This window comes from Acomys minous (assembly GCF_964271855.1).
Source record: "Acomys minous genome assembly, chromosome: 4".
Taxonomy (NCBI): domain Eukaryota; kingdom Metazoa; phylum Chordata; class Mammalia; order Rodentia; family Muridae; genus Acomys; species Acomys minous.
Window position 1 is genome coordinate 13,421,713 of NC_140486.1, and position 25,903 is coordinate 13,447,615.

General features: G+C 44.0%; 1 protein-coding gene across 3 annotated transcripts in view; it reads right to left on the reverse strand.

Moving 5' to 3' along the window:
• Positions 1-25,903, reverse strand: part of DYM (dymeclin) — a 272,781-nt gene that overhangs the window by 85,682 nt on the left and 161,196 nt on the right. For all 3 annotated transcript variants that reach the window (XM_084781008.1, XM_084781006.1, XM_084781007.1), the window contains one exon: positions 15,650-15,752. In XM_084781008.1, the coding sequence (XP_084637134.1) occupies positions 15,650-15,752 (103 nt within the window). The remainder of the gene's footprint in view (positions 1-15,649; positions 15,753-25,903) is intronic.

A 25,903-nucleotide genomic window follows, 5' to 3' on the forward strand; every position in this document is an offset into this window, starting at 1 on the left:
CAACAATGTAAAGCTTTTGAGTTGGCACAAGCACACATGAGCATGCACACGTGGAGCTATCGTCTTTTGTTAGATGGTGCTCACTTCCTGACGGCTACTCAGTTCTCCAAGTCTCTTCTTCTTCTAAATTTTGATAGGAAAATGACAAACATTTGTAAAGCCAAAACACAGCTTATACTTGCTTTTTAGGAGTATTTTTTTGAACCATGTGCAGGCTGCTAGTCAGTGTAAGGCGCTGTGGAGCCTGAGGTTGATGTTAGGCGTCTTCCTTCATCACGCTCCATCTTTATTTTTTTGAGGCAGGGTCTCTCACTGGGCCTGGATTTGGCTAGAACGGCTGGCCAGCCACCCCCGGGGATTTTTTCTTTCTCAGTTCCTTCAACGCTGGGGTTACAAGAGCAAGCCACTGTGCTCTGATTTTTATATAGGTTCTAGGACCTGAACTCATGTCCTCATGCTGTGTGACCGCTCTTCATTGTAGCCATTTCCCTTGCCCCAAAAGGTATTTTAAACAAGCTCACCTATTAGAATTAGAGTCCATACAAGAACTTCACAGAACATGGTGAAAAACAATGGCAACAGAAGTACAGACACAATAAGAAAGGAAAATAGAGTGAGGAAAAAACTAATGCTATTCCCCCCTCTTCTTAGACTTCAACTACATTATTAATCTATTGCTTAAAGCGACCTTAGCATGAATTTAGCTGTCGGTGAATACTAGTCAAACGCTGTCCTCCCAAGTGGCCTAGTGCTACCTGTTTTGCTAAAGCTAATGGATATGTTTTTCATCCTCATCCTCATCCTCAATCTTCAACTTAGAATTGATTCTTCAAGACATGCCATTCTAGTTAGGTTTCTACAGTGGTGATAAAGCACAACCAAGGACTGTTTCATTCACAACTCTGAGGTTACACTCCGCTGTGAGGGAAGTCAGGACAGGAACCTGCTAATGCAGAGGCCATGGAAGATTGCTGTTTACTGGCCTGCTCAGCCTGGTTTCTTAAATATCTTAGAACCTGGATCTCTAGCCCAGGGGTGGTACTGCCCATAGTGAGCGGGGCCCTCCCACAGCAACCATCAATCAAGAAAATGCCTCAAAGGCTTGCCCACTGGCCAGTCTAGTGGGGACAGTTTTTCTCAGTTGAGGGTCCCTTTTCCAAAATGACCAGAGCTTGTGTCAAGGTGACTAGCAGCACACATGCCTACCTAACACCTGCACCTGGCTTGAGATCTCCACAACTTCTTGTTTGCACTGGGTTTTCTATCCAGCTTCTAAAGGCTGAAATACTCAGGCTGGGTGGATCCTTCCTTTCCTCTGATGTCACCTTCTCACCATCGCTCAGTGCATGTTAGTTAAGAACCCGCAGCTTAGCTTTCTCTGAGGTTGCCACCACACGCAGCTCTCACCAGCCTCAACTCTTACTCTTTAAAACCCTTTCCCCCTACAGTATTTTACAAAGGTACGTCAAGGCTGACACTCTACTACTCAGAGTTCTTCAGCGAGTCCACGCTGAACTGTGGGTGACGGCCTAACTTCTTACAGTGCACTGTGCTTGGCAAAGCCTGGCGCTCACCTGTGACTCCAGTTTCTCTCAGTGTTACTCTCTCCCTGCTAGCCATGCTCGAAGTCACACCAGCCACTTCTGTCTCAGGGCCCTTGTGATGCTGTTAAATATAGTGTCCTACTTCTTCCCCTGGCTAGTTCTATTGTCTATTTACTCATCCAGCAGGTCTCTTAAATATCAGAGGTATCTATGTCCCTAAATCTAAATTACAATTCTCAAATTCCTCTTGGGTTATGCTCCTGCTATTTTCCCTAAGTCTGTTATAATTATGCATTTATTTACTTGCTAAATGAGACACACTTTTTTTTTTGTACTCTATTATTTCTTTGAGGCAGGATTCCTGCATCTGTCTCCTCATGACTGTTCACCAAGTGCTGTGGGGAAACATGATTTCAATAAATGACTGTTTCAGATGCATGTCCATGGATAATATGTTGTCTAGTCAACCCAGCTACTAGAAGTAATTGAGAAAAAACAAAGAAGTAATTAACAGGATTTTAGGGTGGGTGTGGGGGAGCAGGATCTTACTATGTATTTCAGGCTACATAAGCCATGGCTGGCCTCAAACTCCTGGCGATCCTCCTGCCTCAGCCTTTAGAGTGCTGGGACTCCAGATGGAAGCCACTATGGTGAGCATTAACAGGACTGTTGTCTTGTTTTCAGGTAGAAATTGAAGCACAATTACATTAAGGAATTTCTTTATTATAATGTAGTTATGAGAAATAAGCAGGTTTCAACTCAGGAATGCCTAAATCTATAATCTGTTCTTAGAGGGTAAAAACTGAGACTCAAATGCACAAATGATTTATAAAGTAAGAATTTAAGTGGGTTTTTTGTTGTTGTTGTTTTGGTTTGGTTTGGTTTGGTTTTTTGCTCCAGTTTTCATCTTTGTAGTTCCCCTTTGTGAAACTGTCAATTCAAATTCTTTATACTGTTCTCAATGTAAAATAAAGAAACAGAATATGTAATAGTGAGACAGAAGGATTGCTGTGGGTTCCAGACCAGCCTCGGATACATAGTATGACCTTGTTTCAAAACACAAACCAAATCAGAAAAACAAATGCAACAAAAGCAAAAGCAAAACCCAACAACAAAAAGGCAACACCTGTGTATTTCCCTATTTCTAGAATGGTTTTAAAGGTATTTGTTAGAAGCAAACTCTAGGGCCCTCACGTCTACCACGGGGCTGCACAGACTGTGCAATAGGCCCGTTTGATACTTAAGTTGGTAGCAGAGCTAGAGGCTTGAACAGATTGGGCTTTTGCTTGTACTTTGTTTTGTTTTGTGGTGGGTGTGTCTAACTGGGACGGATGAGATCAAAGCAGCATCTTTCTGTAAGTAGGCAGCCAAGCTCAGTGTTGGTTATCCGATATAATGCTTCTCCAAAGAGGAGTCTCCTCAATCTCTTTTATTACCTTGTGTTACACCCTACATGAGGGGCAGATTGGCTTGGCTTCTAGTGGAAGAGCCATTGCTGAAATGATCAAAGCTGCCTGGATGGGTTGGTCACTGTTTTTGTGAGTTCAAAGAATATATGTAAAATGACTAGACAGGGCCAGAGATATGAAGGCAAAAACCTATACAGATCACTCCTATTCAAATTCAAGATCAAAGGTTTTACTTAATTGCTTTTATTTTACATCTGTATATAATGCTTTCCCCAGGAAGCTCAGGTTCCCAAGAGAGTGGGGAAAACAAAATTAAAATATGTCACAATTACTCACCTTTTCTTAAGAGTCACAAATGTGAATCTTCAAATAACAAAACCAAAGCTTCTATACAAATGTCACCAGTAAAAATGGTCATGTCTCTTTGTCACCTGTGCCATTAAGATATAGTCGACTAGGGGCAGTGCCCTTTAGATGTCTGGTTGCTAACCAACGAGATTCATTTGATTGTTGGGTTGTTTCAGAATCAGGTATAGTTCCTAAGTTACATCACAGGACAAGAAACACTCAGAGAATCATTTCATTCCTGTCAGCCTGACACACTCCTTCACTCCTCACAGGTAACTGTTTCCAACAAAAGTCTCTTAGTTGGTTTTTCACCCGTTTTCCAAATTCACATGAATACACCCATCTGAGTAGGAAGTGGAGAGAGAGCCTCTCTGGGAGGTGGGCAGGTAGGGGGCGGGGCTGTCAGATAGGAGGCGTGAAGAAGAGTGAGTGTAGGCACTTACAAAAGGCCCCTTAAGTACACTGAAACCTCACTTGTGCTAGCACCCCAATCTTGAACTTCAGCCTCCAAATTGTGAGAAGTGTTTATTGTTGAAGTCACTCAATCTATACTTTGCTATGACATCATGAGCCAACAACACAGGCTGAAAACATGACCTTACAGAGGATGAACACTAATCGCCCAGTACCCTAGCAAGACTGTGTGTGAAAGGAAACGTTGCACACTTCTTAGGTCCTTTGGCAAAACATCCATTTAAGATCTCAGAAAACACCAAGAGAGACTACAGGTTACTTAAAGTATGATATAAGCACATCTGCCTGCTATAGCGAGTTAAATGGACATGCTAAGTGCCCTCACTTAAACCCTGAAGTGTGGTTCTTAAACAGTAGCTACATGGAAGCAGCTGTTGTATTAACAAATACATGAAAAATTGACATAGTTCAATAACAGACTGGACTCTTAGCACCTGTCAAAGCAAAAGTGACCTTGCTTTTCTACTTCCCAAAGTAAACCAATTCCCATTATTGAATCCCCTACACTCATACCGTACGGACTCAAGTTACTCATGAATACATTAAGTTGCCAAGGCTTTACTTGAAATGCACTGACTTTTAAATAATGCTGCGAGTCTAACGGACTGATGCGTTTCATGTCCTTCTCCACGCTCCTATGACTATCCTCAGATAGTCCTGCAAGGATTATTCTTGTAAGAATTTTTCAGAAATTCATGGGGCAAAAAAAGCTAGAACTGAATTCTCAAATACAATTTGTTTTCAGAAATTAAATCAATCAAGGAAAAGATTGAATTTCCACTCATACAATGAGTAAGATTACTGGGTTTTTGGGGTCTTATTTGGAGAAACTAAAATAAAGTGCCATTTCTAAAACATTTGTAGCTTTGACTATAATCAACTGTAATAATAAGATACCAGCTCAAAAAAATTCTTTTCATTTAAGCCTCTTTTGTAATACTGCTTTTTAATAACCCTCATAATAGCCGAATTAAAGGACCCCAACAGAAATCATTTATCCCACATAAAACAAACATTGCCTTTTCTTCTTAGCTTTGTTTTACAAGCTACATTATTTCCAGATGACGCTGGAGGGGACTATGGCTTCAAGAATGAGATGCTTAAGTGGACAGCTGCTTTCTATTTGCCATGTAAATCAAGGGTAAATCAAAGAAAATTCCAAATAGTAGGACCCTTCCCCCCCCATTAGGAACAAGGAACTCAGGCAGAAAGGGAGGAAGAAGAAAAAGCAACCAGAACACAAGCAGACAGAAAATCAAAATGGGGCTTCTTAACCAAATAAAAGGAACCGTGGCGACACCCCTACGAAAGGCGTTGCTACACCCGGTCCACACAGTAGTAGGTAAGAAAACTGTTTCCACTAGAATAGAAAGAAAAGGGGGCAGGGGGGAGAAACTGATTAGGTTTTTCCTTCTTTAAAAACACAAATGTACCATGCATTAGTGCTGAATTTAATATTCATGCTTATTTTTTCTATGCTCTTTAAACTTCACTTAGAACATTAATTAATCACTACCACAGTCCACACAAACATGTCCTGTTTCTTTTTAGAAGCCACAGGAAGGAACACAAAAATTATTTAAGTATTTTAAATGATCTTTTAAAATCCTTAAAAAATTGCTGTCTACCATATATTCCTACAGAAGTACCAGTAAGGCCCCCTCTCCCCAGTGACAGAGGGGACATCCTTCTCAACACAAGTCTGCCTCTCCAGAGGGACTGGTCCTTAAACACAAGATGGGAGGCCACCAACTACACGTCCCTAATAATAATGGAGCCAGAATCAGCCTCAGAAAACCCACAACTCCCGATTCCCAGCTGGAACAGTACAATCATGAGGACTGGTCTGATGTGGAGGTTGAGTAGTTTCTAGTTAGAAAACCAAAACAAACCAACAAACACTGTATACATACAGGTGGTATGGAAATGCAAAAAGCTTTAAAAAGAAAATATGTCATTATAATATTAAACCATCAACCTTACTTGTGAGTATACATGCAGAGAAAATTAAATCAGTATCCCAGAGCTATCAGCACCCTCATGTTCAGTGTGTCACGAGGCCCAGGAGCCGAGACAGGAGGCCATCTAGCCACCTCCAACAGATGGTAACCAACCACGGCGTGGTGCTGTTCAGCATCAAATGGAGCGTCCGCATCTGAAGTAGCATGGGCATAAGCTATGTGAGAAAGACAAATACTGTGTGATCCCCATTATGGATGGAACCTTAAGCTGAACTCACAGCAGCAGAGAGGAAGAAGCTAGCAGATGTTCATAGGAGGGCATGAGCTTTCAGCTGTACAACAAACGAATTCTGTAGATTTAGTGTACAGATGTGGACTGTACTTAGGAATGTTCTTAAGTGTACCTGAGATTTGCTAATACATCTCAAATGTTCATTTTACACACACACACACACACACACACACACACACACACACACACACACACACACGTGAGGTGATGAATATGTTAATTGGCTTATTATGGCAAACACTTTACAGTGTATAGTAAACTATTCTCTGTTTATAAATGTAGAAAGAATGAGAAAACTGATAACCAACAGTGGTCTGTGCTAGAGGCATTATTTGGCAGACAAAGATTTGGCAACTCCTCAAGTACAGAATAACTATAAAGGGAATACCAAGTTTACAATGCGAAACCTTGGAAGACACTGCCATAGCAAAGTGATCTAGGTAAGCAGCAGCAGCAGCAGCAGCAGCAGCAGCAGCAGCAGCAGCAGCAGCAGCACTATACATGCCCACACGCCACTGGATAACTTTTGCCCAAGAAGGCCCAGCATTTCGTACAAGAAACAACCACATGCAAACCGAGGGATAGTCTCCAAATAACTCACCAAGCACAGAAGGACAAGAGACACCATGGAGACATCACAGAGACGTGACAAACAAGTCAACGTGGGATCCAAGAAAAGAATGAAGGCACTGACATTACAATTTGCGTTTTAGTCATGTTTTTAGTTCTGAGAAACTTTACGTGCCCATTAAGATATTAATAAAGAGGGAAACTGAGTGAAGCAGAAGGAGAAACTCTTTCTCCTCTCCTGTCAGACTTCCCAGTGCTGACCATTTTAATTTGAAAAGCGTATTTTCAAACATGTATGTTTGTAAGCCAATATAAAGTTAAAGAAGATTTATATTATAGATACTTTGCACATAAATCTTCTCTAAAATTAAATTCTCTTTTTAAAAAGCTGCAGAATAATGTAATGGGTTACTTATATTGTAATGAGTGATTTATTTTTTATTTTATGTTGGGGAGCATAAAATGGTACCCAGATGGAGGTCAGAGGATCGTCTCTGGGAGCTGGCTGTCTCCTCCTGTCATGTGTGTTCCAGCAATGGCAGTCATAGATGGGAAGACCCACAGTCAAGTGGCAAGCCCCTTCCACACTGGGTCATCTCCCTGGAGCCTCGTCCTGTGCTTTATGGACATGGGCTCTGCATGTCTCCTGCTCTGCAGCGATGCTGAGGGGCACATAACACCTTTGTGTACCCGTGAAGTTCACTATTAGCACTTTAGTGCTCAAGAAACATATGTTACCTCCTTCAAAGTATTGGTCCCACCCCTCCAAATGTGACTTTAAAAAATGGCTTCACTCACTCAACAAGAGGAAAACTGTGCCTGATACTGGAAACCTAGCCAGCTACTCAGAGCTAATGAAGCCTTGAAGGAGAGAGAACCTGTCACCACACTTCACTAAACAGGGCAGCCCAACGACTCATCACGGAAACTGATCTGCATCAGGCAGAGAACATCACAGAACAGCACAAGATCACCATGTGGAGCTGTGAAGCCCAGCCTCAGCGGATAAAGCTACAGCCCAGCCTAGAGGATACAGCTACAGCCCAGCCTCAGCGGATACAGCTACAGCCCAACCTCAGCGGATACAGCTACAGCCCAGTCTCAGCGGATACAGCTACAGCCCAGCCTAGAGGATACAGCTACAGCCCAGCCTCAGCGGATACAGCTACAGCCCAGCCTCAGCAGATAAAGCTACAGCCCAACCTCAGCGGATACAGCTACAGCCCAACCTCAGCGGATACAGCTACAGCCCAGCCTCAGCGGATAAAGCTACAGCTCAGCCTCAGCGGATACAGCTACAGCCCAACCTCAGCAGATACAGCTACAGCCCAGCCTCAGCGGATACAGCTACAGCCCAGCCTCAGCGGATACAGCTACAGCCCAACCTCAGCGGATACAGCTATAGCCCAGCCTAGAGGATACAGCTACAGCCCAGCCTCAGCGGATACAGCTACAGCCCAGCCTAGAGGATACAGCTACAGCCTAGCCTCAGAGGATACAGCTACAGCCCAGCCTCAGAGGATAAAGCTACAGCCCAACCTCAGAGGATACAGCTACAGCCCAGCCTAGAGGATACAGCTACAGCCCAGCCTCAGAGGACACAGCTACAGCCCAGCCTCAGAGGATACAGCTACAGCCCAGCCTCAGAGGATACAGCTACAGCCCAGCCTCAGAGGATACAGCTACAGCCCAACCTCAGAGGATAAAGCTACAGCCCAGCCTAGAGGATACAGCTACAGCCCAGCCTCAGAGGATACAGCTATAGCCCAGCCTCAGAGGATACAGCTACAGCCCAACCTCAGAGGATACAGCTACAGCACAGCCTCAGCAGATACAGCTACAGCCCGGCCTCAGAGGATAAAACTACAGCCCAACCTCAGCGGATACAGCTACAGCACAGCCTCAGCAGATACAGCTACAGCCCAGCCTCAGAGGATACAGCTACAGCCCAGCCTAGAGGATACAGCTACAGCCCAGCCTCAGAGGATACAGCTACAGCCCAGCCTCAGAGGATACAGCTACAGCCCAGCCTCAGAGGATACAGCTATAGCCCAGCCTCAGAGGATACAGCTACAGCCCAGCCTAGAGGATACAGCTACAGCCCAGCCTCAGAGGATACAGCTACAGCCCAACCTCAGAGGATACAGCTACAGCCCAGCCTCAGAGGATACAGCTACAGCCCAGCCTAGAGGATATAGCTACAGCCCAGCCTCAGCGGATACAGCTACAGCCCAGCCTTGGTGGATACAGCTACAGCACAACTTGCAAACCCAAGGCTCAGGGATCATTGTGAAGAGAGTGGAGAAAGACTGTAAGAGTCAGAGATAGGAACTTTGCTGTGGACTGTGTCTCCTACAACAGTCAAAGAAGCTACACCCATGAGGTCTCACCAGCAGGGCTGGAAGAGTCCAGCAGACACATTAACATGCAAGAGGGGAACATGAGGCCCAACCCTAGGCAACTAAGGAACTCTGAGAGCAGAGAAACAGTCTTTCCCCAAGGAAGAGGACACCATTGGTTATCCAATACCCAATGGTCATCCCCGAAAACATACATACAAGGAACATCACACAAACTGAGCAGATTTCATATATATATATATATATATATATATATATATATATATATATATATATATGAACACACACACACACACACACACACACACACACACACACGCACCCCAACAAGAAAGAAAAACAAAAAGAGACCATGAACTTGAAAGAGAGCAAGGGGGTGGGGCACATGGTAGGGGCCAAAGAGAAGAAAAAAAATGGGAAAATGATATAATAATAATTTTAAAAACTTTAAAAATGGCTTCATCAAGGTGCTATTCACACACACACACACACACACACACACACACACACACACACACACACACGCACACGCACGCACATGCACTCACACATACACATGCACATATCACTGACTCTGCGCTTTGGTGTATTCACAGACTTGTGCAGCCACCCTAGTTTCACTCCAAAGAGTTTTCAGGATCCCTGCAACATAAACCCAGGGTCCATCATTAGTTCCCTCCCACTCTGCCTCCCATGCCCACGCCCATGCACTTCCTGTCTGCTTTCCAGGCCCTGCCTGTTCTGGGCATCTGAATAAATGGGACCATACAGCTTGTGATCCCTCCTGTTTCTGGCTTCTTTTCCTTGGTACCATACTGTTTTCTAGGCTCTTCTGTCTTGAGGAGCATTATCTCTGCCCTTCCTTTCCACGATGACTAACACTGCATTTTATTTAGCCCTTTACAGGTTGGTGGACATTCAGACTACACTTATTTCAATGGTTATGAAGTGGGTCTGTGAACATTCATATATTGAGGTGGATATACATGTTCAATTTATTTATAGCATATTAGGAATATAATTGCTCGCTCCCTTGTAATTGAATCACCTCTCTAACATTCCCATAGCAGCCTGTGAGGGTTCTCACTTCCTCACACTCTTGCTAACATTACCTCTCGCCTTCAGATCCCTGGCACCCTTGACGCTGAGAAGGGTTAGCACCATGGCCCTGACTCACAGTTCCCTGATGGCTGGAGAATTTTTTTAAAATGACCTCCACTATTTCTATCCTTTGGAGAAATGTCTATACAGATCCTTTCCCACATGAAACTTCAGCAAATGCTACCTTGCATCACAGACTGACAAGGAGCCCAGCTGTCCTTCATAAAGTGATCCTGGGATTAAGCAGTACCACCTTCTAGGCTGATGTATCTCCCCTGGTTTCCCATATCTAGCTAGCAGATGACGAGGGACGAGACGGGTGGAGGACTGTAGAGTCAAATGACACTTTCTCCTGGGCATGCTGCACTGTAGCCAGCCTTACAGCTTGGTTCTGGAAGCAAGGGAGCGGGGAAATGTTGCGTTGCTGCCTAATGGGGAGAGAACACAGGTACCAGTGAGTACTTTGCCAGTTTGTATCACCCAAAGCTTAGTGGGGTGCCTGGAGTTCAGGAAAGGCAGCCAAATCTCTGGAAGCCTGCCAACAGGACCCTCTCTTTGCTCCTGATGGGCGTTCTGGCTTGGCTTACCTCTGGGGCTGCAGGGCACAGTGAGCTGCTGGTTAGCGACACAAACAAGGTCAAGAACTCTGAGAAGTAGAGTCCTGTCTCTGGTGTTCCTGGGCAGAGGTAGTCCCTCGTGGCCTTGCTGCTCACCTGCTGCTGCTGAGTGGTGGATTTGATATGTATATTCTGAACACATGCTTTGAAAATATTTTCTCCCATTCTGTGGGCTTCTGGGCTATCTTTTCACTCTTTAGTTATTTTTTATTAATTTATTTATTCACTTTACATCCCTGTCATAGCCCTCTCCCTCTCTCCTCCCAGTCTTGAGATAAAGTCGCTCTCTATAGGCCCAGCTCTTCTGGAACTTACTATGTAGACCATGTTGGCCTCAAACTCATAGAAATCTGCCTGCCTCTGCCCCCCAGCGCTTCTTTTGTTTTTATTAACCACTCCAATGTCTTATTTGAGTTCTATGAAAGCAAAGTTTTCATTTTAATTTTTTTTTCTGGGCCCAGGGCTAGCCCTGAATTCACTATACATCTGAGGATGACCTTGAGACCCTGAACTTCAGATCCTCCTGCTGCCTGCCCCCTTCCCAGTGCTGGGATTCCCAGGGTGTGTGCGATGCTGGAGTCAACCCTAGGGCCTTGTGAATGCCAGAGGAGCGAGCACTCTACCCAAACTACTCAAAGTTTAAAATCATGACGAAATCCAATCTATCTGTTCTTTTGTTCTTTGTGCTTTTGGTACATCTAAGAAGTCTCTGCCTAATCCAAACGCCTAATGATTTACTTATATGTCCTCTAACTACCACATGGCGTTTTGGCATTGTGTTTGGTCTGTGGTTCTCCTGCTGTATACGGGCATCCAAGGGCTGACATACAATTCTCGAACACCTGTATAAGCAAACACTGCTACACCAAAGCACGCAGTGAAGATTATATTGTCCTTTTCCACTTTTACGCCACTGTTCAAAGGGAGAAAACTACTGGGATGCTTTTCTACCGTAATCTCTCCTTTGGAAAGTATACTTCAAGCAGGACTTGGTATTGCTGGCCTGTAATCCCAGCACTTGGGGGAGGGTGGGCCAGATGATCACATGTTTGAAGCTAGCCTAGGCTATGCGGTAAGTTCTAAGGCCAGCCTGGGATATGTGAAGAGACTCTGTCTCAAAAATCAAAGCAAACACAGGCAATGGCACTCAGTTCACCTGTCAGCTTCCTTTAGAGGTGGCTGCTGAAGCCTCTCCCTTGCAAAAAGCTGTCTCCCTCTTCAGTTATGTAATTTTGTAACCTCCACCAACTGTTGAATTTTATTTCACTCTTGCATTTGAAATTCTTTATGTGCAGTAATATGTACTCCCCGCTTTAACCATGCTCATGCAATTCCAAAGGAGAAGACCTCGTAATGTTCTAGTCTCTGTCACTCTCCTTTGAGTAAATACATATAAAGACAGTAACCATGCGCATGTTTAAAATGAAACACCTAAAAGGAACTGCTTTAAAAATGACAAGTATAGCTGGGTGTGGTGGCACATGCCTGTAACCGCAGCACGCAGAGAGGCAGAGGCAGGCAGATCTCTGTGAGTTGGAGGCCAGCCTGGTGTACATAGTGAGTCTAGGACAGCCAAGGCTACACAGAGAAACCCTGTCTCAAAAAAACAAAAACAAAAACAAACAAAAAAAGACAAATACACTTTGCATGTCTCTGGATTTCCCATTATGGTCAAGGTAACTGTCCCATGGTTTGTGAATGGGACATTCCCTACCTAGCCCCGAGGCTAAAGAACAAACACTAACAAGAAAGTAAGTTAAAGACAGAACACAGGAAAACCTCAGAGTTAAAATTTCTTGGTATAGGAGTCAGGTTGGAATACTATACTTCTGAAAACACTGACTGTTTAAAAGCAGATATAAGTTATATAAATAAATGCAAAAGATTATTTGTAAGTGCTAGCCATTGGAAGGCCGAGACAACATTCAATGGCAAAGCATCTTGAGGTTCCACTGGGAACATCATGGAAACAAGTTTCAGGAACATAGCTTTGATTTTTAGTAAGTTGAAATCTAAGAGAGCCAGGAATAAAACTAGACAACAAGAAGCTCAGCAATGTTCTGTGTGTTTTGAATTAAAAAGAAAAAAATGTGACAACTTCCTCAACTGCAGAATCAAACTAACATACAGATCATGTAACAATTAATGAAGACCTCTAATAAGCAAGCACAGAAGTTACTTAAGTCTATCACATATTAAAAATGAATTTTACCTAGATAATAGCCAAACAATTCTCATTCCACACCACACAGAAAAAATGGACTCTAAGACTTGCAACCCAGGGCATCTCCAGTAGATCCCAGTTTGCAGAGTTGGGTTTTATCCTTAGCAGCTAATAGGCACAGGGTGTGGGGTGTGGCTCAGCTGCTACCCGCAGGGCCTCAGAGACCACGTGTGGTGGTTCATGCTTGTAATCCTAGCACCAGGGCAATGGAAGCGGAGGGTGCAGGGAGTCTGAGGCTACACTGGGCTACACACCTTGTCTCCTTCTAACTGCCAAATCTATTTTTTCAGCCTACGTCTTTTTTGGGGGGGTGGGGGTGGGAGGCTCAAGACAGGGTCTGTCTGTGTAGCTCTGGCTATCCTGGACTCACTCTGTAGATAAAGCTGGCCTCAAACTCACAGAGATCCACTTGCCTCTGCCTCCCAAGTGCAAGGATTAAAGGAATGCGCCAAAACTGCCTGGCAATTTCTGTGTCCTTAAGGTACATTCAATTGTGTGGGCAGAGAACTAAGGACAGCATAAAGATAGTGTATATTTAATTGGTGAGGGTGTGTCTGTGGACATAACAGACACACACACCAATGGTGCTCAAAGATTTTGGTCTCAAGAGACAACTTTGCACATTTTAACTATCAGATGCTCTGAAATGGCTGTTTCCACGTAGATTACACACACTGGGATTTGCTTAACTTAAACCAGTATAACTTAAAACCAAGAAACATTTAAGACATAAAGATACAGAAGAACTCATTCTTTAGGCTGTCACTCATCAGGTGGCCTCTGAACAGAATTTGTGGTCTGTAATGAGAGTGCAAGTAAAACAAGACTCCAAGGAGCACTGAGCTGAGCTCTAGCTACTGAGTCTGCTTAGCTGTCTGTCCCACCGGGATGCTTCTCCTGAGGACCACGGCTGGGGTCCTTGTAGTTTCTACCTGTGCTTACTTAATGCCAGAGTGAGATGCCAGACTCAGTCTGACAGAAGACTCAAAAGCTCTCTGAGACAACAACGGCAGCATACTTCCTATGATTCTGTCCAGAACACAAGTTTGAGCTTCCTTACTTCAGATAGTTGCTATGGTGACTGCTGGAGCTAAGGAAACCGCCTCCATGACACTGACAGGGTCAATAATTTGAAAAACATGGTTATAGTTTAAAAGCTACTACACTTTCTGTATTCAGGCCCTGTGACACATGATTAACTTGTCTGAATGGGACCGTAGTGCTTTTAAAAGCTGTGCAAAGCCTCTTTATCTGTTCACTCACTGAGTTAAGCTGTGAAAGCCTCACATGGAGACACGTGCATGCCAGCCACGGAGCGTCAGCTGCTCTCCCCCCACCTCTCCTGCCCTCAGGGTGCACTCTGTTTAGGACTAGAGTACAGTTTTTGTATTATTTTCCCTTAAGCAGTCAGGGAAGTTTCCTCATTATCTGAAACTCGACGGAAGGGTTTCCCACGAGGTGTTTGGACAAACATGGTTGTACTAACACTAATATTTTCGTAACTTGCAATGTGCTTTTTACGTTGTTACTCAACTGACTTGTGAATTATACAGTGTAATGAATATAAACATTTTCTTAATAAACTCAGAAAGCTCTATGTAGACCCCGAGTGTTCTACGTGTTACAGCAAAAAGGAAAACATAGGCTTATTTTTAAGCACTTATTAAACTCTGCTAATGTGGTGTCTCCACTCTGGTGCAGAAAGCACACATCTGGGACCGCAGAGCTGCAGAGACCCTCTCCTTCTCCTTCTCCAGCTTTGCAAACAAGCCACCTGGGGCTGGTCCAGAACACAGAACTCTGTGGCCGTTGCCAAGGATACTTAATAGATTAAAATTCTGAGGAATGGGGGTGGGGGTGGGGAGAAGAGGAACATATCCATTTCCTTGCTAATGACTAATTTTATTTTATTCATTATTATTATTATTATTACTATTATTGTGTGTGTGTAATGCATGTGTGGGGGTGAGCACACTACAGTGTGCATGGAGGTCAGGGGACAATTTTATGGAACTACTTCTCTCCTTCCAGTTTTACTAGGTTCTCGGGATTGAACTCAGGTCATGGCTTGCACAGCAAACCTCTTACCTGCGGAGCCATTTTGTGGGCCAACTACTGTTTTCTTAAATCATCTTTTGGATCCCTGGTGCAGGAGGTGAGTCAGCTCCAGTCACTCCTGCTCCGTTAGCTCTGGGCAAAGGCAGCAAGAGCACTGGGGACGGTGTGCGTCGCAGTCTCATGTGCTCAGTGTTAGAGCGAGGGCCGCAGCGGCAGGCCCCAGTGAGATCCCCTCAGTGATTCCAGGGAGCATAGCTCAGGACTTAGTGAAGAATTTACAGATGAAGAAACTCTCTAAGCAACTAAAAACTGGGAAGTTCAATAGAGAATTCAATATATTTCACAAAATTTGTTCTCCTATTACAGTCATATTCGTGATTGGCAAGTACCATTAAATACAACCATTTCCTCTAAGAAAATGGTCTGGATGTTTCCTTCTGGTTTTATGTAACTGGTTTGAGAGGATTTTTTGTTTGTTTGTTTTTCTTTTGTTCTTCTGCTTTGTTTTGTTTTGACTCGACTACTAGGATTCCTGATTATTCACAAGCACTACTTTAGTCTGATTTTCTTCAATTATTTCGTAATAACTATGAAATAAGGTGTTTAAGAGCACAGTCAGACTTAGAAAAGTACTGCTGTTCTTAAATCTAACAGCACAGAGACGTGCGGCTATGAAAAGGCAGCTACTTACATAGTCTGGGAGAGGGACATCACTGGAGCTCAGGGAACCTCTCAAGGACTGGGTGGCTTGTTCCAGAACTTTGTTGTGTTTTTTAGACAGCAAAGAAAACAAGCTGAAAAACACAAAGGAAAGCCCAATTACATTAAGAAAGCCAAGACCCTCCTTTCATAGGTCTAACATGGCATTATACAGTTCCATAACATATTACATATTCTGAAATCTGCTTGAAAGTAATTTCAGGACCTGGCTTGTTGAGTAGACTGCAAAAGCAACTGACTGGGCAGGAACCGGTACTGCCAGAAGTGGATGAATAATCCTTTACGTTAGTACGTTCACAGTAGGATCCATGACGTTACTTATATAACGCACCCAGTTAGGGGGGTGTTTACATAGCGAGGGTCTCACTGAAAAAGGTTCACAGGTTATGATTACCGTTTTACACACAGGAGAAATTCTCAAAGGATTACTACAGTGAAAACACAGGACAGAGATGAGAAGCCCTGGGGTACAAACTGGACTAGGGATGGCATCCTCTGTACGACCCACTCTAAGCTGCCTGGCCTGGCGGATCTTAGTTGCTGGTTCTTTCAAGTAAGTATGTCGGCTCAGCCTAGTTCTCTGCTGTTTCAGGACCACAGATATGGAACATGACATTTCTCAAGAAAGGCGATATCTTTTTAAAATTAATTAATTATTTTTGAGGAAGAGTGATTTTTAAGGATATATTTTATAAGATTTCTACTTTTGGTCATGATGGGTTAACTGGTACCAGATGAACTTTCCTGCAGTAATCAACTAAAGCTTAGAGGAAACATAAAACAACTGTTTTAGATCAATCTGAAATATAAGATTATGACTCCTAAAACAAGAGAAACACGAGATTCCGGCAATGTTTTCTATCTAAAGAAACCATCTAACTCAGCGTATGGTTCAGAACAGTAAGGCCTAAGTGTGGAGCAATGGCGCACTGAGAAGACGGAGCTGGGCACTAGGACTCCATCACTTGAACCTGCAGAGCTTTATATGAGTTAGGAGGAAACTGCAAGAAAGGCTAGAAATCTGAGTGTCTGGAAGAGTACTGAGACATACCCGGGAGAGCAAGAACCCGTAAGATGTACGATGAACTGTTGAGGGCCTACACAATGAACAGATTTTGGCATTGATAACAGACTGAGAACTATAGATGATCCAATCAGACAGTAGGTAAAACTCCGTCTCTAGAGTGATGGGTGTGTTCTCAAATGGTCACTTTAGGAACAGGAACGTTTCAGAATATGGATTACTGTGATCTAAGAGGCATCTTAATAAAGCTATAAGTGAACAATATTCAAAGAATAAAGGTGATTTGCATTAAATTTAAGTGGGCTAAACACTCCAATTAAATGGCAGTGTTTTTAAACTGGATGAATATCAAGACCCAACTACGTACTGTTTAAAAGAAACACTTATAAATCTAATGATAGATATGAGTTCATAATTACAAGAAAGCTGGGTTGGCCATGTTAACTGCAGACAGAGTAGGGTGAATGAGAGAAGTATTCTTGTGAGAGATAAAGAGGACTTCATGATGAAAGCTGACTCACCGAGAAGATAGAACTTGGAATGTATATATCTAATATAGGGCCACAAATATTACTTTATATATACATATATACCCTAATAACAAATGTGTGTAGTCATATATCCTAACAGTAGCTCTATTGTATCTAATGAATAAAGACTCTATGGGCTAGATGGAAGCTTAAAAATAAAGGCAATTCTGATTCTATATACTCTCCATTTTACCTTAAGAGGTGATCTGCAGTATTTTTTAAAATGCTAAAACTATGATTTTAATTTTTCTTAGTGATGTTCTGGTAAATAAGAGCATTGACTTGATTATCAATTTGGAAAGGCCCTAATTATTTCAGATAGAACAAGCAGGACAATTCTTCAAGTAGCTGAGACCAAAAAACGTTCTTTCCTGATTAGAATGCCTTTCTATCTTTTTTGGGGTTTTTTGGCAACACTGGGGATTGACTCAAGGATTCACATATACTGGACAAGTACTTGACCACTAAGCTACATCCTTAAACCACTTTTCACTTTTTAAATTTCCTCCCATTCCACTGCCCCCCATTATTGGCAGTGCTGGTCATTAAACCCAAATGCTTATGCATGCTAGGCAATCCTCCTACCACAGGGATGCACTCCTAGCCCGAAATTTTAACTAACATTCTCGGCTTTTTTATGTGGGTTCTGGGGATGAGACTCAAGTTCCTGACCTTATAAGGAACCACCACGGAGAGGCCTTAGAGGTGAGCTTGGTGCAAAGGGACAGAGAGGGACAGAGCATGTCCTCTTGTTGAGGTTGCAGGGTAGGGCTGCTCTCTCAGTTTGCAAAGCCATAGTCATATCCCCTTCTCTCTTTCTGTGGAAAGTCACTTGAAGTTGTTTCCTTCGGGAAAGACAGGCCAGTTTGTTTGTTTACTTTATAAGAGAATACCAGCAATCTGTCTCCCTTGCTAGGAGACCAAACAAGCGAGTGAGCTGCAGTCCCAACATAAGGTACTTCAGTTGCAGGATGAGGAGCTGCTGATGCAGGGCATCAAGTACGGAAGCACACTTCCCTCAGAAGCTGTGGTCAGGCTTTCCAGCTTCAGGAAAGTTTGCGCAAGAACAGATAATGTGAGGTCTGTTCCAGTTCTCTCATGAATGAGACAGAGTTCACACTTCCTCTAAGTTGTTATTCTCATACAACTTAAGAGGCTTTCCCCTCACACTTTATAGCTGCTGCTTGCAAAATCTTGTGTGTGCTTTTTTTAACATTCTAATTTTGGCTTTCATTTAGCATTTTTAAGGCAAAATGACCTAAATTTATATGAGAATGACTTGCAAATTGCAGAGTGAGAAAAGTAACTTCTGCTTGAGCTCTGCATTCCAAGTGCTCAGCCCTGGCTCAGTGCGAGTTAAAGCAGTGGAGCTTTGGGGTGCCTGCACACACAGGAGCCGCTGAGCACAGCGGAAGTGAAGCTGATCCTCAGGGTGACTGGCGTTCAGTCAGAGGGGCGTAATCTAAAAACACCCTCTCACCATTACAGAAAGAGAACAAATATCCACTATAAACTGGAGGTTCAGTGAGAAACTGAAGACAACTAAAACACGGATCTCTCTCTCTCTCTCTCTCTCTCTCTCTCTCTCTCTCTCTCTCTCCCTCCCTCTCTCTCTCTCCCTCTCTCATTATGCTGGGTCTTCTGGTTACAATGGGTACACACAGAGGATTGCTACGTGCCTTTTGGGAGGAGGGGGCTAGAACACTATATCCTTTAAAAAAGTCTGATAAGAAAGAACATGCTATCCCGAGGAAATCAGAGTTCCTGCTAGCAGAGCATTGCAAAGAAGGCAGCATGTAAATAAAAAACGTGTGGTCAGTCCAAACTGGGACACGCCGAGAAGATCACAAGCTGGCACAAATGGCTGCAGCTGAGGGTGCCCAGATGGCAGGAGACGAGAGCAGAATGAAGACAGTTTGAAGACAGACTGTGAAGGGACGCTCATGGCAAGTGCAAAACGCTGAGAGAGACACGGTCCCAGCCCTGGAGCTCACAGAGCTTACTCTGCTAGAGCTGTTTTGCCAGCGTGCTCTGGGGCACAGTGTAAGGTTAGGTACATTGCACGGAGGACATCAGGCTTGGCTGTGGCCTCAAGTGGGGGAGAAGGCTAACTGGAAAAGTAAAGGAGGATGAAGAGCAATTTGGGAAGTTCAAATAGTGTGCAGGAGGTGTGCTGAGAGACTGTAGAGCTTAAAGGCGGGACTGCCTGCCTTCCTGGAGGGTGGGAGTGTCACGGGATGCAAGTGAGGCCTGCGCCTCCACCTGATGGAGAAGAGAAGAGCACTTCTTGGGTGCTGCCTTAAGTAACAACTAAGGGTTGGCCGTGCAAGCCAGGCAGCAGGATGGCAAGCAGACAAAGAATCCAGATGAAGACAGAGAAGCCCGCAGTGAAGCGCTGGGTGTGTGGCAACAGTGCAGGTCAGAAAGCACCTCTTATTTCTGAAGACAGACGCTGGACTCACCCTGAGAGTCAGAGATAGCCATGTCAGCAGCACTCTAGTGAGAGAGTGGGGGGAGGGGTGTCAAGCACTGTGTCTGGCGGTCAGTGGGTACTGGGGGGTAACAGCTCTCTCTTATCCACCTCTGTCTCCAGCCTGTTGCCTATACTCTTCCCCTTTATTGTGGCCACCGTGGGCCCACCATGGAGTCCCACGATACAGAATTAAGACCTGAAGAGCACTGACTGACCAAAGAGAAATCATTAACTACACTTGCATCAGAAAGATCCTCTCTGCTGGAGGGAAAAGACGGGAGAAGAGGAGGAGACATAGACAACGCTGAGGAACCATTCACCTTAAGAGGGAGACGTGAATGGAAGACGGCAGGAGCCATTTGGAAGGCAAAGGACAAAGCAGAGTGAAAGAAGGGGCCCTAGGTATGGGGGTTTTCCACAAAGCCCTGGTTGATGGACAGTTATGAACAGGAAACTTGGGAAGACAAAGTGGCTAGCAAACAGCCGCAGCGCCTGACTTACACAGCGCATGCGCTGTACCAGCTCTACCCACAGCTCATCTGAAAGGTGGGGATTACTGTGTCACGCTGAAGCAAGGGTAGGTTAAATAATCTCCGTGGCATGAGTCAGGAGTCAAAACAAACACAGGCATGTTGGTGCGTGTTGGTGCCTGAATCTGTATATGTAACACTTCAGCCCCAAGCTGCTCGAGAAGATGACTGGAGACAGAAACAACCAGCCGGTAGTGTTAGGAAGACAGCGAGGGGACTCGGGAGGGGGGGGGTGGGGGGGGGACAACCTACAGCAGGTACAATCTCAGAAGGGGAGGTGATCTCCTAAATACATTGTAGGATGTAGCCAATGGCACACAGGACAGAGCTCTGGGAACAACCAAGACTCAAACCATAAGCAGCCAAGGCAGCCAGTAATGTCACCCAGCAGTAGGAGCAGGAGCCCAGGGCAGAAAAAGGGTATTAAACACTTAAGAAATACAGCCAAGACCCCAGATTTGCCAAAAGAAAGCAAACCAACTGTGGCCTTCCCACTTATAGAGGGAATAAGAGGCAGGAACGGGTGGCAGAGGTCTACTCTTGCCCTAAGGCGTAGGCCTAGTACCAGCCTTCCTACCCCTCACTCCCTGCCTCTGACCAACAGCCCCGCTCTGCTCACTTGGCACCCAAATCTGTTCTTACATCTATCTCATTTATTAGGGAATAACCTGTGTATACAATACAATGAGTTTTGAAATTTTTACCGTATTTTTCGGACTATATGACGCACCTGACCATAAGACGGCACGCAGGTTTTAGAGTAGTAAAACAAGAAAAAACAGTAAAAACAGCAATCGGACCATAAGGTACACCCTAATTTCCCCCTAACTTTTGGGGTGGGGAAAGAAAGTGTGTCTAATGGTTTGAAAAATATGGAAACCATTCATTTACATTGCCCATCACGATGGAGACTAGAAAGCTCCCCTGGGCCTTTCACATTAGTCTCTTTCTGTAATACACTCAGCTTCCTTCCAGGCAACCACAGAGACATTCCTGTTTCTTCTAGAATCTCACACAAACAGATCAGACCATATGCAGAATATGGGTCTGCCTTTCTCACTCAGCGCAGTGCTTCTCAAAATGCATCCCTTCGGAATGCTCGGTGGTTTCCCTTATATTGATATACCTCAATTTTTCTATTTACTGCTTGCCTCTAGGGTTGGACCATTACACACAAGGCTGCTATACTTTCTCACATGCTTTTGCTGAGCACATATTTCCCTATCTCTTGAGTAGATTCCTCCAGGGGTTGCTGGATTGCCTGGCATTTGTCTAACTCTATGCTGAGCCGCCAACTATTTGGCCTTCTTGCTCAGCATATCACTTGGTATTCCAGTTTTTTAAAAATTTTGGTGTTCTGGGGGAAAAGCATTCCCCCTGTAGTTGTAATTTGCATCTTCCTAAAGAGCTTTTTTGAGCTTGTATGTTTTCCTTAAAGAAGCTAGATATTTTCTGCTTCCTAAAAGAATGAGTTGCACTTGGGAAACAGAGGCGGATTACTGTAAGTTGGAGGCCAGTCTGGTCTACAAAGTGAGTCCAGGACAGCCAAGGCTACACAGAGAAACCCTGTCTGGGGAAGGGGGAGAGAATGAGTTGCCTTTCTTCCTCTTAAGTTGCAAGAGTTTTTTAGTTTTTATTTTTTGAGACAGGGTTTCTCTGTTTAACCCTGGCTGTCCTACACCCACTTTGTAGACCAGGCTGGCCTCCAATTTACAGAAATCCGCCTTCTGCCTCTCTGAGTACTGGGATTCCATGTGTGTACCACTGCATCTACCTGAGTTATCTTTGTTTTTGCTTTTAAATATACTTTGGGTATAAGCCCTTTGTCAGATATGTAGTATATATATCTCCTAGTTTATGACCTATCATTGGCATGAGGAGATACATTTATTTATTTATTTATTTATTTATTTATTTATAGACAGGGTGTCTCTGTGTAGCCTTGGCTGTCCTGGACTCACTTTGTAGACCAGGCTGGCCTTGAACTCAGAGATCCACCTGCCTCTGCCTCCTGAATGCTGGGATTAAAGGTGTGTGCCACCACGCCCGGCTATTCCTTTAATCTTTATTATGGTAGTTTTTAAGAATGCCCCCCCCCACCCCCCCACCCGAGACAGGGCTTCACTATATAACTCTGGCTGTTCTGGAACTTACTATGTAGATCAGGTTGTCCTGGAAATCAGAGATCTGCTTGCCTCTGCCTCCCAAGTGTTGGAACACACCAATACAACTTATTTAATTTTAAAATTTGATTGTGATGAATTTGTTAAACTCTAAAAGAATCGTTTGTATTTTTCTGTCTTGTCTTTTTAAAAAATGTCTAATCCCCAGATCCCAAAGCTTTTCTCCTTAAGTTTAGGTCTATGATCCACTTGTACTATGTGTGTGGCATGAGCAGGAGTCACAGCAGGGAGAGGATATGGGGGTTTAATTGCTCTAGCACTAAAAGGCTATCTTTTCCCCTGAAGTTATCTTCTCACCCTGGCTGAAATGTCACTGACTACACATGCACCAGTTGTCTCTGGCCTCCAGCCCACCTCTCTATGAGCTAAAAAAACACGGCCCTGACTCCAGCTCTACATTACGCCTGCAATCAGACATGGGAGCCCTCCAACTTCTGCTTTCTTTGTCAAAATGGCTTTTGGTTATTTTGTCTTGTTATTTCCATGCAAGTTTTATCATCAACCCACTGGTTACTAGGAGACAGTCAATAAATTCCGATTAACACCACTCTACACGTGTTCACGACTTCAGGGTCTTCCATGGCCACAGCTCTGAATTCCCAAGGGGGATAACCACCCTGCTTAGGTCTGCCCTTCAACGATATCTTAAACTTTCATTTTAAAGGTCTTGCGTACATCTAATGGCCTCCCTCTCTCCTGCTGAGCTGACCAGATGGGCTGCAAACTCCCAGGCACAATCAGTCTTCCCAAGGTGGAAGTCACTTTTTAATTATAGTCTACTTTTTGTAGATTCATTAAAAAATTTTTAAAGTTCATTTTTGTTTTATGTTTACGAGAGTTTTGCCTGTGTGTGAAGTGCAACCATATACACGCAGTGTCTGTGGAGACCAGAAGAGGGCGGTGGATGTCTGTTCTGGGAGCTGCCCTGTAGGTGCCGGGAATGACGCCCGGGTCCTCTGAGTGCAGCCAGTGTTTCTCACCTTTGAGCCCTCTCCAGCTCCTCATTAGTATTGTAAAAACATGTGCAGTGCCAATAGCAAAGGAGTTAATAGAATTTCACTCTTAAAATTCACAATTTGAATCAAACGTTTTTCCTCTTGACAGTGCCCTGGCTATACTGAATGAATGTGAGAACAGACATCTAGGAACTGTACAAAGTGATGGGGTCTCCTTACGGCGCATGCGTGTCACCTCCACTGTCCTTTGTAGCCTCCCTCTTACTCCTGAGGGCTTCCTTCCTTTCCCCAAATGGTCCATTCTAGTTTCACGTCTTTTTAAAATTTAGAGTCTGTATCTGGTTTGTTGTATTATGATCTCTAATTGCATCTGCTTTCTTGCAAATGACATGGTCAGCATCCTTATCCATCAGGGAAATGCAAATCCAAACTGCATCAATATTCTTCCCTGGCCCACGCAGAATGACTGTCATCGGGAAGACAAATTCTGGCAAGGATGCTGGGGAGGTGGGATTAGGAACCATATGGATGAACAAACAGTTCTTGGTTGTGTGCAGATGTGCACCATACTTTTTTATCCATCCCGTTGTTGATGGACACTTAGTCTTATCTGATAACTTGGCTATTATGAATTGTCCTATAATACATAGGTATGCTGGCATTTTTATGGCATGCTGACTTCTGATGCCTTTGGTTATATACTCAGGGTAGTGTAGTTGGATAATTTGGTAGTTCTATTTTTCCTGATGGCTAAGGATGCCATCCATTTCTTCCATTGAGAACCTGTCTGCTTACTTTATTGCATTTACTGATTAGAAGGCCTGGTTTTTTAGTGTTTGATTTTTCTTTACCTACCCTATCTCTGAGGACTCTGCTTGACATGTAGTTGGCACACATACCCCATTCTGAAGGCTGTATCCTGACACTTGGTGGCTGCTTCCCTTGCTGTGCAGAGGCATCTTATTTCACGCAATCCCAGGTATCAGTTCTTTGGATGACTTCCTGAGTTACTTACTGGAGTCCTTTCTAATTTTTAATTTGAGGCTATGTGAACAGGACTGTTTTACTATTTCTTAGCATTCTGAAAAGATGCAGGTTTTGTATGTTATTGATTGGTATCCTGCTACTTTTGCTTTGTTTGTACCAGATCCAGGAGCTGTGGTGATGTCTTTAGGGTCCTTCATGTAGGCATCATGCTGTCAGAACAGATGTCCTTAGACCGAGTATAGGGGAAAACACCCACCCATCCTTTCACTGTTAAGTGTGATTTAAGCGATTTTCTTTTTTTTTTTTTTTGAGACAAAGTCTCATTGTGTAGTCCTGCTTGGCCCAACCATGCTATGTAGACTGATGTCAACCTCACAGATTTGCCTGCTTCTGCCTGGTCAGTGCTGAGGTTAAAAGTGTGCACTCCCACACCTGGCCCAACAAGAAGATTTTCATAGATGTCTTTTATCAAGCTAAAGAATTCCTTACTCCTTGTTTTCTAATCTAATCTAAATAGGTTTTCAGTTGTGTTATATATTTTTTTTTCTGTATTTACTGAGATGACCCAGTTTTTATTTTATGCTAGGTATTTGTTGTTGTTGTTGTTGTTGTTGTTTTGCTGTTTGGAGCATGCTAACATTGACCCAAAGGCCCTGGGCACGCTAGGCATGCTAGTGCTCCACTGCTGAATTGCACCTCCAGTCCTCAGCAGTGGACTGGACTTACTAGCTACAGAAAGCTGATCAACATTATACTGCTAGAGTGGGTCCTGCTGGTAATCTTTTTCTCTGGTGATGATGTGGACAAATAAGAATGAAGAGGATTAGCACTTACTGAGAACAAACTCTGCAAATCTATTTCTAGCTTTCACTACTTGTTAAATAAAATAGATAGCTGTCTGGTAAGAAAGCATTATAGTGCCATGCAAACTGTGCATGAAGACACTAGGGCATCCAACAGGGACCTGAATGGTGAAGTCAGGATGGACAGCTTGGAAATCTGGCAAGATCCTGCGCTTATAGCAACTGTGTCTCCTACCCGGAGAATTATAATTACAGGGGCTATGGTTGTTTTCTCTTCCTGGATGATTCACTCTTGGATCCTATTTTTAGGAACAGAAAGTGTTCTCCTGAAAAAAGCAAGGCGAGGAGGGCTGTGGGGATACGCTGCAGGGAGACATATACCTTTTGGATGTGTCAGGTTTGAGATGTGTCCTGTTAGCCAAGCAGAGAGTTCAAGGAGAAGCTGGGCTGGTAAGAGACATCTGGGAACTGTACACGTACCACCAGCATTCAATACCATGGCTGGGGAAAGTCCGAGACAAGAAGTAGGTGGGCGGGAAGAGAAGTGGCTGACTGCATATTCTAGAACTCAGGAGACTAGAAAGGGAAGGCGCAGGTCCCAGATGAAGTCTGACAGAACACGTGTATGTTAAAGATCAGATCTTCAGGTGTTTCCTGTGTTTGGCAGGAGCAAAGAGATGCTCTACTCTTAACAAACAGGCCACCCGAAGAGACTGGCCTGTGCATATGCAAGAGCCAC